Here is a 14,395-nt window from a genome sequence, read left to right as displayed (position 1 = left end):
TGGAAAATAAATAAATTTTTATAAACATAATTTAGGTGGCGAATGCAGATTTAATGAATAAAGCTTCAGCAGCATTTCAAATGTTTAAAATTGCAAACTCTAAACATGTTTCATGAAATAGGATTAGAACTCAGAGATACAAAGTGCACAGTAATCTAAACACAAAGTCTTGATCTGCTAGTGTGCTGGGTTTATGACACTGCACTGGTGACATTACATGTGAAGTCTAATGGCTCACTGTAGGAGGGTGGAGTAGCAGATGCAGCCATCAATTTCGGCAAGGAGCTCATTTATGGAAAAGAGCCACCTAGCGAAGCAAAGAGGCCCAGCTCGGCAGGCGCTCATGTGAGAAAATAAATAGCTGTTGTGCGTGAAAAGTGTGGCAGAGCAGAAAGAATACAGAGGAGCAGGACAGCATGCCAGAGCCATCATGTGGGGGAAGTGCACGGAGCAGAGAGGCACACTGGCGAGAGAGCCATAAAAAGGACAGATGTGGGAGAAAGAGCAACAGAAGGGAGACCTCTGAAACAGCCCTGCGGCTGCGCATCGGGGTTGAACTAACGCCAATTAAGTCATTTTCCCCTCATTCCAGCACAAAAATGAGACACATTGAGCAATAAATCTTACAGGCTATAAATAAATGAATAGTGTGTTAAACATGTACAACAAAAAGCACCCGTAAATGGCACCTGAAAATAAAGTGATCGTTGCGTTTTAAAATTGGAATGTTATTTATGTAGCTAAAAGAAAGCACTGCTTTGTTAATTTGCACAAGCACAGTGGCACACAATAATGGGTGCAGACTGCAACTAAACAGCATGCTGCGTGGTGAAATTTTGAAGAATGCTTCACGTTTGCAGTTAACCTTGAGGCAAACGCTTTCGAGGAATACGAACCACTGCAGTGCAGGGGCCAAGGTGCCCTCTGTTAGCCTTGGTCGGGGCACACACGAGTGCACCATTAAAGACCCCGGCAGTGGGGTAGCAGCGAGGATCTGCAGCATGCAGCTGAAGTGCTCCCTGGAGTCAAAGTGCAGCAGCAGTAACCTGAAAAGTGTGAGGAAGAGCGGCTAATTGCGCAGGCACACAAGAGGTTTTTCGTGCAGCTGGGGCCGGGAGAGACGCCTGAGGAGCCGGCCCAAGTACTAGGAGATTGAAAAGAAGTGGCACAGCAGACCGCCCATGCGCAGCATTTCGCTCGACTCCTCTGAATAACAAGATGAAAACAAATGTAAAACCATGATGGAGTAGCGTTTATTGCAGTTTTATATAGCGCAAACTCTACACAAAGATATTGGATCACAGTGCATGAGCACCGGTTAAATTACACAAGATCACATTCATGTTTTGAGGCACAGGGAGAAGTGATGTGCCCAGAATCACAGGATTTTGAGCACGCCGAGATTCAATCATGGTTCTCAAATTCCAAATTCAGCAGTTCTGGTTGTAACGCCACAGTCAACCCTGCAGCTGGACAGACGTGGAGATTAAGATGCACAGCGCCATTAAACGGAGCCTTGCTGGTGGTCGTGTACGACAACTTGTATTTTGCTGCTTCTGTCATTGCATACAGATATATAATACTGATAAAGCAAGTAACATTAAACCTACAGCAAGCCAGGGTGATTGGCTTTGCCAATGGTTGTTGTTTGTGTAAGATAAATCAGCAACAACTACGGCTTCCTTGTAAACAACATTGAAAATGCTTCCCTTCTGAAATGATGAGACTGAAAGAACTATAACGAGTCTCCTTGAAGTTACCACAAAAGCAGTGACGAGTGGCACTGCTGCAGAGGTAAGATTTTTTTTTCACCCCGAGGGCAAAAATGGAAAGCCCGATAGAGACCTGGTTTGGCAACTGCTTTATAGAACTGCCAGTGCAGAGCACCGGTAGGACCCGGCCCACTTAAAGCCCTGGCTCTCACCTGTAGCAGGATGGAACCCAGCAGGGACCACAGCTCCTGACACACTCGTGATCACACAGCACACACAACACTGGCAGTAAAAGCATGCCCTAGCCGGCTGTGCTCCTGCATCTGTGGGGGACTAGGACAACTAACGGCGACACTGAGCCAGTTTTGGTGCAGGTCAGTTCACACAGAGGCCCAGAGCTCTGCGCATGCTACTAAAAGCAAGATTAGCCAGGACGGAAGGCAGCCCCAGCAGGCCAACCAACACTATTAAAACAAATGTAAAACCATGATGGAGTAGCGTTTATAGCAGTTTTATATAGCGCAAACTCCTCACAAAGATATTGGATCACTGTGCATGAGCACCGGTTAAATTACACAAGATCACATTCATGTTTTGAGGCACGGGGAGAAGGGATGTGCCCAGAATCACAGGATTTTGAGCACGCCGAGATTCAAATCATGATTCTCAAATTCGAAATTCTGCAGTTCTGGTTGTAATGCCACAGTCAACCCTGCAGCTGGACAGACATGGAGATTAAGACGCACAGCGCCATTAAACAGAGCCTTGCTGGTGGTTGTGTACGACAACTTGTATTTTGCTGCTTCTGTCATTGCATACAGATATATAATAAGTGAAAGAGGACCGCGCTGCAGCCGGAGCATGGGGATCGCTTGTCTTTATGGGGCCATGTGTTTTCAATTAGAAACACATGGCCCCATAAATATAAGAAAGTGCTTTGCGACAGCAGCAAAGCAGGCCACCGAGTCCGGATCGGAGGCAAAAGGGCATGAACCTAAAACCCTCATTTTCAATGGCAGGCCACTGTTTAGCATAAACGGTGACACCAGCCAATGGAAATGAGGGGCGGGGCTTCAAGCCCTCTACTGAAAGTCCTCCTTAACAATAAATCTCGCCGAGCGAGCAGCGCATGCGCTGCCACGCTAGGCGAGACCTAAAAAATGGCAGAATTCGTAAAAGCTAAATAATTAAAGCACTCTCTGCAAGAACTAAAGGCAGAGGGTAAAGTTAAGAGGACGCAGTGACTACAGAGTGCACTGACTGCGATCGATGTAGATACAAATAGAAACATGGCTTCTGATTTCCCTTTAAGCACTGGTAAAATGCGTTTTTGTTACTCATAAATTTGCTTCTAGCAGTTAAGCAAATAGATTTATGCATTAAAAAACCTCATGTCTTTCCCTAGAAACCTTACGAAAGCTGGAGATAATTCCAGGAATGTGATCAATAGTGGAAAGTAAAGCACAAGGACATCATGGCATGGACACAGCCACCCAGAATGCGTCTTCAAGCACATATGGAGCATGCTTCAGTTACAAACTTTTAGGATAAAGCAGCCAGGTTAAGGTTCGGCCTACTCATAGATCACCATACTGCTGAAATGCGATGGTTGCAAACACAGACATGCATTGAATACGGGATGCTTACTTAGATGCGCGGTCCGTGTCTACTGAATGTTTCCAGCTCAAGCAAGTCTTGACATCAAGCGAGAATTGCTAACCTGAGTTAGTAGTGCAACATCTGTGGATCAAACAACCATAACACGAAATTTGCATTCAGCGAGAGTGTTGTGCAGCAGAGGTCCTGGAGGCAACGACTAACTAGGCACACAAAGGTCAAAATAAAAGGAAAAATTAAATAAAATTAAAAAAATTGGTTGAAGGAAATAGCAGCACAAACCCAAATTTGGAGAAAATTAACAAACTCCATGGTTTGTTACATAAAGCAAGATAATGTGCAACTTTACACAAATTATACTGCGATTTCAGATGCACACATGAGAAAAACGAAAATTTTGACAGTGTACTTTTTTTTACCTCTAGGATTGAGGGGATTGAATTGGCGCAAATTAATTTAACAAATATTTTCTTCATGACTTGGTAGGGGCCAGGTCATGCCAAGGCTTAAGCATAGACTTCTATGTCTTAAAATGTTATTAGCTGTTGCAATGTTAAGAAACAGAATTAATCATACAGCGCTATTTAAAAATGGCTGTGCTTGCTTGCATCAATTAGATAAAGAATCAAGTGAAAGAAGGGATGATATTCACAAAGAAGCTAACCCATGAGCAGAACCAATTAACTTAACAGCCACTACTAAACTGTACAATTTTCCTGATAACACTTAGTCACTCACTGCCTCACTACAACAAGCATCACAATAAATGACGAGATAAGTATTTACCCGGCCCTTCGCCTGTTAGCATCTGCTTCTCTAGGGGGATCTGAAATATACAGGAACAAAACATACATCAGCCAAACTATTTTATTGAGCATCGGAGATAAATTCAATACTATGCAGTAATGAAACCGTGCAGTAAATTCCATATGAAACCAAAAACTGGGTGTATACCAGTGAATTAAATGGAAGTCGACGAACAAAAGAGAAAAGTGACATGACACTTGAAATGTCCCCGACGAAGTCTGAAGCCTGATAATTCAAGTGCATGGTTCCACTGGTAGGATGAAGACGACCGAGTTCACAGGGAGATGCAGCATGCTGACATGGATTTAGGTGCGATTTTTCTGCGTGCGTTTCTTCACAACACACATACATTCAGCATGCAAAGAAGGTTTAAGTGGCTTCCAAACTTTTTTATATCACCTTTTTCTGTTGTGTTTCCATTGTATGTATTATACGAATGGCCTTCAGTAATACATGAAAGGCATTACCAGGAAACCAAACTAGGAAAATTTCAAGAACAGTTCAATAATCACCACAAGCTCAACATGGGGCCTGGTAAACAATGGAGGTTCAGAAATCCTCTTGCGTGAACCATCAGTCTTTCCCCAACACCAGATTCTATTTCACGCATTGGAAAGCCTAAACAACATAAATGATTGTACTACATTATGCCTAGCTCTTCGTCCCGATCATAACTTTTGAAGTCGATCCCACCTTGGGGCAGGATTAACCCCCCGCCTCCCTCACGATGGGAGTGCCATGAACAATATAGCCATTTGTTGGGACGAAAAATTCCTCTGCATAGTAATGGATGTGCACCCCTGCCCTGAGTGTCCAACTGTACTGATGTATGGATCCCTAATTTGATTTTTGTTGTCATAGGCAAACACGGATCATGAATTTGTACCATGACCTAGGCCTGTCTCAGATTGTGTTCTTGTTGGGCCGGGAAGGGAGCCCAAAGCGCTACCCTTATATTGGTGAGACTTAAGCAGCAAGAGTGTGATGATGGGAACATACCTCGTAGTAATCAGTAGGAGTGCACAGGTACTTTTTAACCTGTGCCACTGGAGTGAGGGATAGCGGCTCACTCAGTTAAAGTTCCGCTGCTGTGTGCTTAAATTATCCTTGGCCTACATCGGCTTGGTGTGTACTGCCCGGCAGCACAACAGTGTAATACCTGAGCTGAGTGTGTGTGTGCCTGGGAAGAGTACAATACAGGGATAATACAGTACTGTACTGTGCCTATGAGTGGTACATTACATGAACGATACAGTGCTGTGCAGAGTGTGCCTGTTAAATAGGTTTGCTATTTGTACATGTGCTTATGAGTGGTTCAATACAAGAAGGATAAAGTGATGTGCAGTTTGAGTACGCTGTATGTGTGCCTGTGAATGTAGAATATATGGATGACCCAGAGTTCCATTTTGGGAGACCCAAACTTGCATGGTGAATCATGAGGTGAGGAGGTACAGGAGACATTTCCCCCTACCCCCCCCCCCCCGACACATATTTGTGTATTGCTGCATTCCTGTAAGCTGGGTGGTACATACACTGGAGAGGGGAGAGGCAGGTTTCCCATGTACACTTTAGTGGGTGCTCTTTCAGTGAGATGGAACAAGGAAGGGGCCTGGGCGCATCTCAGGAAGAATGAGTGTTAGAAATTGAGGTTTCTGGTTGGCAGAGAATACACCAAGCAGGAGCCACAATCCTAGTCAGGGTAAGGCAGATACATAACCTAAATTAACATGTTCTCACTCTCTGGTAGCTCGGCAGAGTCAGGCTTAGTCGTGCAAACTTAAGAGCCAATGTGTAAAGTATTTGTACACACTTTAATTACAGTAACACACTGAAAACACCAAAGAAAGACTATAAACCTGCTAAGAAACAGAGAATATTTATCTGATTAAAACAAGACCAAAACGACAAACATTCAATCAGGATAAGTTGAGATATGAATTTTTAAAGATGAATACAAAAACAGAGCTTAGAAGTCAATAATGCTAAAAGGTTACTTGAGATCATTCTAGACCAGGGTAAATCTAAAGTTAAGGCCAACCATGATGGAGGTTAGGCGAGCAGAAGGACTCACGCAGGGCCCGTTTAAAATAGCACTGTGAACAGAGCAAGCGTTGGCGCCGAGAACTCCCTGCATCTGGGGTCCAGTACTTTGACTCAAACGTGCCTTTGAAGTGGGGAACACTTCAAAGAGGCCCTTGAAGATTGCAAGGTCCCTGCCTTTCCTGCCCTAGCTCCAGACTCACTACAGGGGGCATGCATCTCTTTTTGTGGGGACAGACACAGCCCTTTTACGGAGCTAGCGTCATCTCCTCCCTCCCAACCTACCTCAGGAAGGCCCATCAGCCTGGTGATGGACCATCAGAATGCAAATGTCAAACCCCAGCTCCCATTGTGTGTGACTGTCTAGAGGGAATGCACAAAGCCCAGATGTCACCCATCTCAGGCGTATATTAAAAGACAGGCAGAGGCACAGAATGGTCAAAGTAAGAAAATACCAACTTTCTAAAAGTGCCATTTTCAGATTTACAATTTAAAATCCAATTTCACCATAAGTTTTGATTTTAAATTGTAAGTCCACAGGTAAACTCCAAATCTCAAATCTTTCCCCAAGTGGAAATTACACTTAAAAGAGTTTTTAAGGCATTCCCAATGTTGACCTATAGGACAGGTAGGCCTTGCAGTAGTGAAAACTCAAAAGTACATGTCTTACCTTCTAAATTCACTGCACCCAGCCCATAGGGCTGCCTTGGGCGAGTTATATGTAATAAAAACAAAAGGTTTGGGCCAGCACGCAGGTTAACTTGCCAGGTCGAAATGGAAGTTTAAACTGCACACACAGGCTCTGTAGTGGGAGGCCTGAGCCACGTGGGTGGCACAATCAGTGTTGCAGGCCCACTAGCAGCATTTAATTTACAGACCCTGGGAAGCTATAGAGCAGTTTACTAGGGACTTATAAGTAAACCAAATATGCCAATAGTGGATAAGCCAATCGTACCATGTTTTAAGTACAGAGCATATGCACTTTAGCACTGGTTGGCAGCACCAGCCTAAGACAACCTTTTAGGCTTGGTATGATTTAGCCTAGTGAAAAGCATGCTTACTTATGAAAGCACTATCCCATCTACTAGAGGAAGGGAATACTTTTTTTTTTTATCCTTTTAAACTCCCTTTGCCTTCATGTCAGATAGTGTTGAATTCATATAAATTAAAATAAAACCAGTAATTCAAAGCGGCTCTTTGGACAAAGCGCTACAGGAGTGCACGCCTGCCCTAAGTGAACAAACTTCATGTAAAATTTGTATACTGACGTTTTACCAACCCAGTTAACATGCCAATCTTTAACAATGCCAAGGTGTTAGATTGGTTCTGAGACTTGGAGGGACACACCAAGAGTGCCCTCTTTTATTCTAAAGGGACTACTGTCCATGTCATGCTTTGCTGACATGAATCAGTGGTTGGTAACTTACTGATTTTTGAGAATTAATAGTTCTGAATAGATCTTTTTTTCTGTGTCAGAAAGTAGCAGCCTAAAGGCCCCACTTGGGTAAAGATTCAACTTAAATGTGACTCCCAGAACCTTGCAATTACATTTGATTTGAGCGTGTGTCTGCGAGTCGCATGTACATAGTGGATGTGTGGCACCCACATGACAGTGAAACTTTTACAATACGAGTATGTATGCTGAAACAATATAGGAAAAACAAGATAGGGGTGGATACCGCATCCTCAGACAGTGGAAGTGCACTGCTTGCATTACTGTGGCTGAGTGGTTTCCCAGACATTGAAATGAGGGAGGCTGCAGACCGGGTTAAACTTCTATGGGGACCTTTTAACACTGAATTGCTAATTAGATTTTCCTGAACACTTCCATCTGGTGGATGGTTTTCACAGTGGAGGAGTGGGGTGAGACAGAAGATTCTATCTTAAAGTTGAAGACTTTTCTATGGTTTTTGTCTGTCCCTGTTTGTTACTTCAGGAAGGCTAAGAGTACCAGGTGGAGACCTCAAACTTCATTGTGCCGATTGTTAAAAATGGGATTTCTGGTTGGCTAGGGCTTGCGCCAAAGCCAGGCAGAAACCACCACTCTAGTCAGGGTTGGGGAGTTACACGCCAAAGATAACCCCTGCTCACCCCCTTGGTAGCTTGGCACGAGCAGTCAGGCTTATCTCGGAGGCAATGTGTAAAGCGTTTGCGCGCGCACCCAGCAACAACACCCAAGGCCCACCACAAAGGAAACTCCACACAAGGTTATATATAAAAATAGCCTTTGTATTATACTAAAACACATTAGATAATATTCACACAATTTACACTGCGCCAACTGGCACGGGCAGAATTTTACAAGGGATTATATGTACAGGGGACGGGGCCACATGGACCACTGTCAGGAATTAGCACTTTTAGAACTTAGCACTTAGAACATAGAATATAAAATTACCGTAGCACAAAATACCACATGTAGCACACAACCAGTAACTACTGGCAACAGGTAAGTACCACCTACGCAACCCTAACCACCGTAGGAAAATATTGCGCAGGGAACCAGGACCTCACTAGCACCACCTGTACTAGGAGAAAACAACCACCTAAGTATCACAATACCTGTAGGGGTATAAGCACATTACACATGACGCATAAAAACACATTCAGAGGTGCAGGTTTAGGAACAATGGCGCAAAACTCACATTAGCCACCACCTGTGGCAGTCCCTAGGCCAACTGGCCTTGTCGGGGCTAGGACGCCCTGTGTCCAGCAGAGTCAGGGCAAGACTGCGCAGGCTGCGCAAGCCAAAACGCGGAGGGCCACAACCTAAACGTTGCAGCTGCCCACGAAGTGCTGGGCAGCTGGGGAAAGGAACTTGGCACCGGCGTGCACCTGGAGCCCTCTCTGGGCTCTGGAATGCAAATATGCCCTGGGGCAATGGCGGAGCCTCGTGGGCTCTAAACAAACAATGTGCCCCGTCGTTGGAGCCTTCTAGGCTCTAGAACAAATATGGCCCCTTTGGAGTCCCTCTGGACTCTAGACAAATTAATGCCCTCGTTGGAGCGCACGAGCGCTCTAAAACAAATATGCCCCCAAAAGCGTGGGAGCGCACTCGCGCTCCGAACCAACTGTGCCCCGTAACGTTGGAGCCCCACTCGAGGGACTCGTTCACAATACTGCCCCCACACGTTTAGAGCGTCCACGCGCTCTGAAATAAAGGATACTGGCCCCACGGAGCCCTTCTCTACTCACTGGGCCGCTCGCAGGGGGACTCCGATCCTCTCTCCGCCGGTCTCGGTGCTCTACGGGGCTTGAATGCGGAGCCTACGGGCTCCGTGCACGAAGGCAGCACGTCCCAGTGCGTGGTGGGCTCCCGCCTGGGTGGAGGACGCAGTGCTTCTCCTGAAGGCCCCGGGGCGCAGGGTAGGCTCCTGCCTGCTCCGGGGCTTAGAATCCAGCCGCGAGTCTTCGGTGGGAGGCGGGGTAGGCTCCCGCCCTCCTACTTCCGGTCCCGGTTGTCCCGGAGGCCCGCCCCCGGCCTGCCTGACTTCCTGTGAGCCCGGCCGCGGCGGTGATTCCACGGCAGTAAGAGGGGTAGGCTCCCTCGGGATAAGGAATATACGGCGGGGTGGGCACCCGCCGCGAGATGAACCCAATAAGCGGGGTGGGCACCCGCCAACGACCACGGCAATGCGGGGTGGGCACCCGCTTCAAACCTCAGCAACCAGAGGGGGAATCCCTACGCCGGGGATTCCCTCTTTTAGGAGGAGCAGTTCGGCGCTGCAGAGGCGACACAGGAGCGCTCTCTAAGCGCTGGGGCACCAAGTAAAGCGCTCCTAGCGCTATAAGTAAAATAAAAGCGCTTCCAGGCGCTTAGGGGAGAAGGCAAGTCCAGCAAAGTTTAGGAAGGTAGGCAGGGGGCAAGGCTGGGCCCAGAGCCAGCTCACTGGGCCTCCAGGCAGGGAGGTAGTCCAAGTGGCAGTCCTCTGGCCCGGCAACAGCAGCAGCCCCCTCAGGCAGGATCCTGGAAGAGAACAAATTGTAAGGGGACACAGCCCCTTCTTATACACCTTTTCCCCTTTGTTGTTGCTCAGGGTGAGGGGAAAAACCAATCGCAGCTGGTTGGGGAGCACCCTTGATGTGCTCAGCCCCTCACTCTATTCACTGGCAGGGCTAGGGTCATCAGTCGCACCACAGGGGGCGGAGCCAGCATTGTGTAGGGAAAGCCCTGCCCTATTCAGGTCCAAGGGGCACTCCTCCCCAGCCATCAGCATGCTAATCTCACACTCACCACTGGGGCAGACCCACCCAGACTCCTGGAGCCAGGCTCACCAGCCAGCTCCAGCCAATCACACGCCAGACACATTTTACACTAATATGCCAACTCCTAGAAGTGGCACTTCTGCACGTGACATAATCACGCATTATACATCATTGCGAAGCATTCAATCACACGAGTCCGCACATACCAAACTCGAGCCTGCCCACCCCACGCATCAGGAACTACCAGGGGCACATACATTCCCCATGCATTCCTATGGGAGGGCAGGCCTATCTCACCAAATGCACTCAGAGTGCACACGCACTTTACTCTGGGACACAGGGAAAGTGCGCAGAAACCAAAAATCACTACCACCAGGTCACCAGTAAAAGCAAAAAGTTTAGGGGTGAACCTGCCAGAAGGGCCAAGTCCAACACAACCCCCTTCCAGCCAAAAACGCAGGGCAGACCAATCACCACCGTGATGGACTTCCCTGCTTTGGGCGATAGAACACGGACGCGGGCCCGCAACTGCAGGGACACCCTCCTGTTCTACGCCACGGTGAACCCATGGGATTTCTTCTAAAACCACTGTCCGGACCAACTGGGCTACCCCACTGGTACTCCCAAGCTGTCCGCGGCCAAGACCAGGCCCTAGGCCACCCAGGTGCCACCGGTCCTTGCCTAATCACAGAGTGGGGGGTAGTAACCCCTGGCACATAGCGGCCATTCTCCACTCTTCCTGTCTGCAAGACAGGACTAGACTGCCACTGGTTCTCCAGCCTAGGGTCTGCACCCTCAGGCGGACCAGGAGTCTCAGGGAAGGCTCTCCTCCCCCTACCTCTTCTCCTAGGGTTCCTCCTCCTCTGGCGAGGGGTACACCTAGAACGCCATTCCAACCCAGGGTTTAACCCCTTAGGTTGCACCGGGGTCAGAGGTGGGCTCTCCCACCCTCTGCATCCCCTTCCAGAGCCCTGCTCCCTACCAACTGGGGCGGTACCTCTAGAAGAAGAACCGGTCGGGACGCTGGTTACAGACGTCCCACCCTTCAGGTCAGGCTGATCCTGAACCTGGCCTTCCAACCTCCGGCCTAGAACCTTTGGTGGAATAATCGCCTGGCACTCCAGGACTTCTGGGGATTTACACTCCATCCCCCTGAGGCTAACAAACGACACATACGTCGTGTGACTGTCTGTCTGGTGCGGATCTCCCGTCCCCTGTCCACCTGACAGTGCGCAGAGATCCCCCAGAACAGAAGTGGTGTCACCATGGTCACTACACGGGATCCTAGCCCAATTGGGTAGTCCCTGACCCACTGGCTCTTCCACTGGGGAACTCATCCCCCAATCACTCCTCACGCTGGACTCCTGTACCCTCCCTACCGGAGCTGTACTGCCAGCCTCTAGAACCATAGGAGCCCTGTTTACAGGTGCTCCAGGTCCTCTACTCACTAAGAGATCTTCCTCAAGTGGAGTAACAGGACAGCCTAGGTCCCCAACTTGGTGTTCCCTCATGAAACCATCCAAGTCCTGAGGCAGGGCTTCGAGCGTCTGGGGACCCTCGGTCACCCTCTCACTCCTGCTCCACTGAGCCAGGCAGTGAGCCCCTACACCCTCCTCGCTATCCTGGGACCTAGCTGGGCTACACTAGGCCTCTTCCACCACGCTGGGCTGGAAGATACCTGAACCACTACTTTTGGAGTCACTCCCTAATGACTCTAGAGAACCTCTAGCACTTTCCCAGCGCTCTGCTTCATCCGCAAGCTCAAATGGCTCAGACAATCCACACCCCAACAGGTGTTGGCGCAAACCTGGCACACAACAACTGAGCAGGTGTTCTTTGAGAACCAGATCACACAGTTTATCAAAATCATTTTCTGCGGGACCTATCCAATCATACAGTGCATTCTCACATTTATCCACAAACTCCTCCCAAGACTGGTGAGACAGTTTCCTACTGCCCCTGAATTTTAACCTTAACTCCTCCTTCTGGGAAACAGGTACCAGACTGGGGGAACTGGGACTGGGATTTCCTACACTGAAATCTATATAGCTACCACCACTGGACTCAACCCTCCCTGGGGAGCCCAGAAAATTAAAACTGCGCGCAGGGGATAGTCTACCCTCCAGAGCTACTTTGCCTCTGGTGGAGGCCCTCTCAGCCTCCTCTATCCTCTCCTGCGCCAAGACCCACTCAGTCTCTAGCTGTTGCTTCTTGACCTCCAGCTGCGCCCTAGCCTGGGCAGGCTTCAACCTGAGCTTTTCTAAACGCCAGCTGGTGTTCCCTTTCTTTCCTCCTATCTTCCCACTCCTCTGGGGACAGGGAAAGGGATGAGGCGCTGCCTCCTACGCTGGACCCAGCAAGGGACTCCCTACCTATGGGGTCTTCACTCTCTACTGGCGTCCAGGTACTATCATCATCTTCTTCCTCCTCTTCTGAATCCTCAGGGCTCCCCACAGACCCACCACCCTCCAGGTGTGAGGCCCGGGCCCTTTCCGCTCAAGATCCCTTTGATTGTTAACCCACTGGATCATGTGGCCCCTAAGTTCACACAGAGTGTCTGACACTCTCACCCCCATGTCTCTCTCTCTACAGAACCTTTTCAACTCCTGCATATTGTACCAAACTAGATCACTGAGATCAAAAGCAGGCTCCATTCTGGCGGACGTTCTGGTGAAAGGATTACACAGGGAACCTAGGGGTCTGAGCTTAACAGGAGCACACAATTCACAAAGGATTCAGCAAGCTCTCCATCCCAGAGAACTCACACTCACTTGTCTAGTGCCACACACCATTCATCCACACACAACCCTCCCCTCGGACTGGTAAGGCAGTTTCTACCACCCCTGATTCCTCAACCTGACCACAAGTGACACAGGTACCAACTCTGGGCACAGGGCGGGGACAAATGTACTGGACACTATTATGCTGCCACCACTGGATCCCACCCTCACTGGTGAATCCAGAAAACACACTGCACTTAGGGGGATGATCGACCCTCCCGAGCTAGGGACACCTAACTCACAGTGCACAAGAAACGCATTTCCAAAGAAATGACATTTAAAAACAAACTTAGAACAATAATCCCTATACCATGTGATTATCTAAATGCAGACTTTTGTAGTGCGGCCAGTTGCTGCTGCGGTACAGCGCAAACGCAAGTCCAAATCCCACCGCTGATCACCAATGTTAGAAATGGGATTTCTGGTTGGCTAGGGCTTGCGCCAAAGCCAGGCAGAACCCACCACTCTAGTCAGGGTTGGGGAGTTACACGCCAAAGATAACCCCTGCTCACCCCCTTGGTAGCTTGCCACGAGCAGTCAGGCTTATCTCGGAGGCAATGTGTAAAGCGTTTGCGCGCTCACCCAGCAACAACACCCAAGGCCCACCACAAAGAAAACTCCACACAAGGTTATATATAAAAATAGCCTTTGTATTATACCAAAACACATTAGATAATATTCACACAATTTACACTGCGCCAACTGGCACGGGCAGAATTTTACAAGGGATTATATGTACAGGGGACAGGGCCACATGGACCACTGTCAGGAATTAGCACTTTTAGAACTTAGCACTTAGAACATAGGATATAAAATTACCGTAGCACAAAATACCACATGTAGCACACAACCAGTAACTACTGGTAACAGGTAAGTACCACCTACGCAACCCTAACCACCTTAGGAAAATATTGCGCAGGGAACCAGGACCTCACTAGCACCACCTGTACTAGGAGAAAACAACCACCTAAGGATCACAATACCTGTAGGGGTATAAGCACATTACACATGACGCATAAAAACACATTCAGAGGTGCAGGTTTAGGAACAATAGCGCAAAACTCACATTAGCCACCACCTGTGGCAGTCCCTAGGTCAACTGGCCTTGTTGGGGCTAGGACGCCCTGTGTCCAGCAGAGTCAGGGCAAGACTGCGCAGGCTGCGCAAGCCAAAACGTGGAGGGCCACAACCTAAACGTTGCAGCTGCCCACGAAGTGCTAGGCAGCTGGGGAA

The 14,395-nt window shown here is 48.4% G+C and overlaps 1 protein-coding gene across 7 annotated transcripts in view; it reads right to left on the bottom strand.

The window, feature by feature from the left end:
• Positions 1 to 14,395, bottom strand: part of DSN1 (DSN1 component of MIS12 kinetochore complex) — a 261,660-nt gene that overhangs the window by 211,016 nt on the left and 36,249 nt on the right. For 3 of the 7 annotated variants that reach the window (XM_085654261.1, XM_085654259.1, XM_085654260.1), the window contains 2 exons: positions 4,116 to 4,155; positions 3,360 to 3,452 (listed from right to left, as the gene is read on the bottom strand). The exons of 2 other annotated variants lie outside the window; for them this stretch is intronic. Coding sequence is in view for 2 of the 5 variants with exons in the window: in XM_085654255.1 (XP_085510381.1) it covers positions 4,116 to 4,155 (40 nt within the window). In the remaining 3 variants the exon portion in view is untranslated. The remainder of the gene's footprint in view (positions 1 to 3,359; positions 3,453 to 4,115; positions 4,156 to 14,395) is intronic. 2 more of the 7 variants (XM_085654255.1, XM_085654256.1) reach the window with 1 other exon arrangement.

This window comes from Triturus cristatus, chromosome 4_1 (assembly GCF_964204655.1).
Source record: "Triturus cristatus chromosome 4_1, aTriCri1.1, whole genome shotgun sequence".
In the NCBI taxonomy this organism is placed as follows: domain Eukaryota; kingdom Metazoa; phylum Chordata; class Amphibia; order Caudata; family Salamandridae; genus Triturus; species Triturus cristatus.
This window is presented reverse-complemented; position numbering and strand designations above follow the sequence as displayed.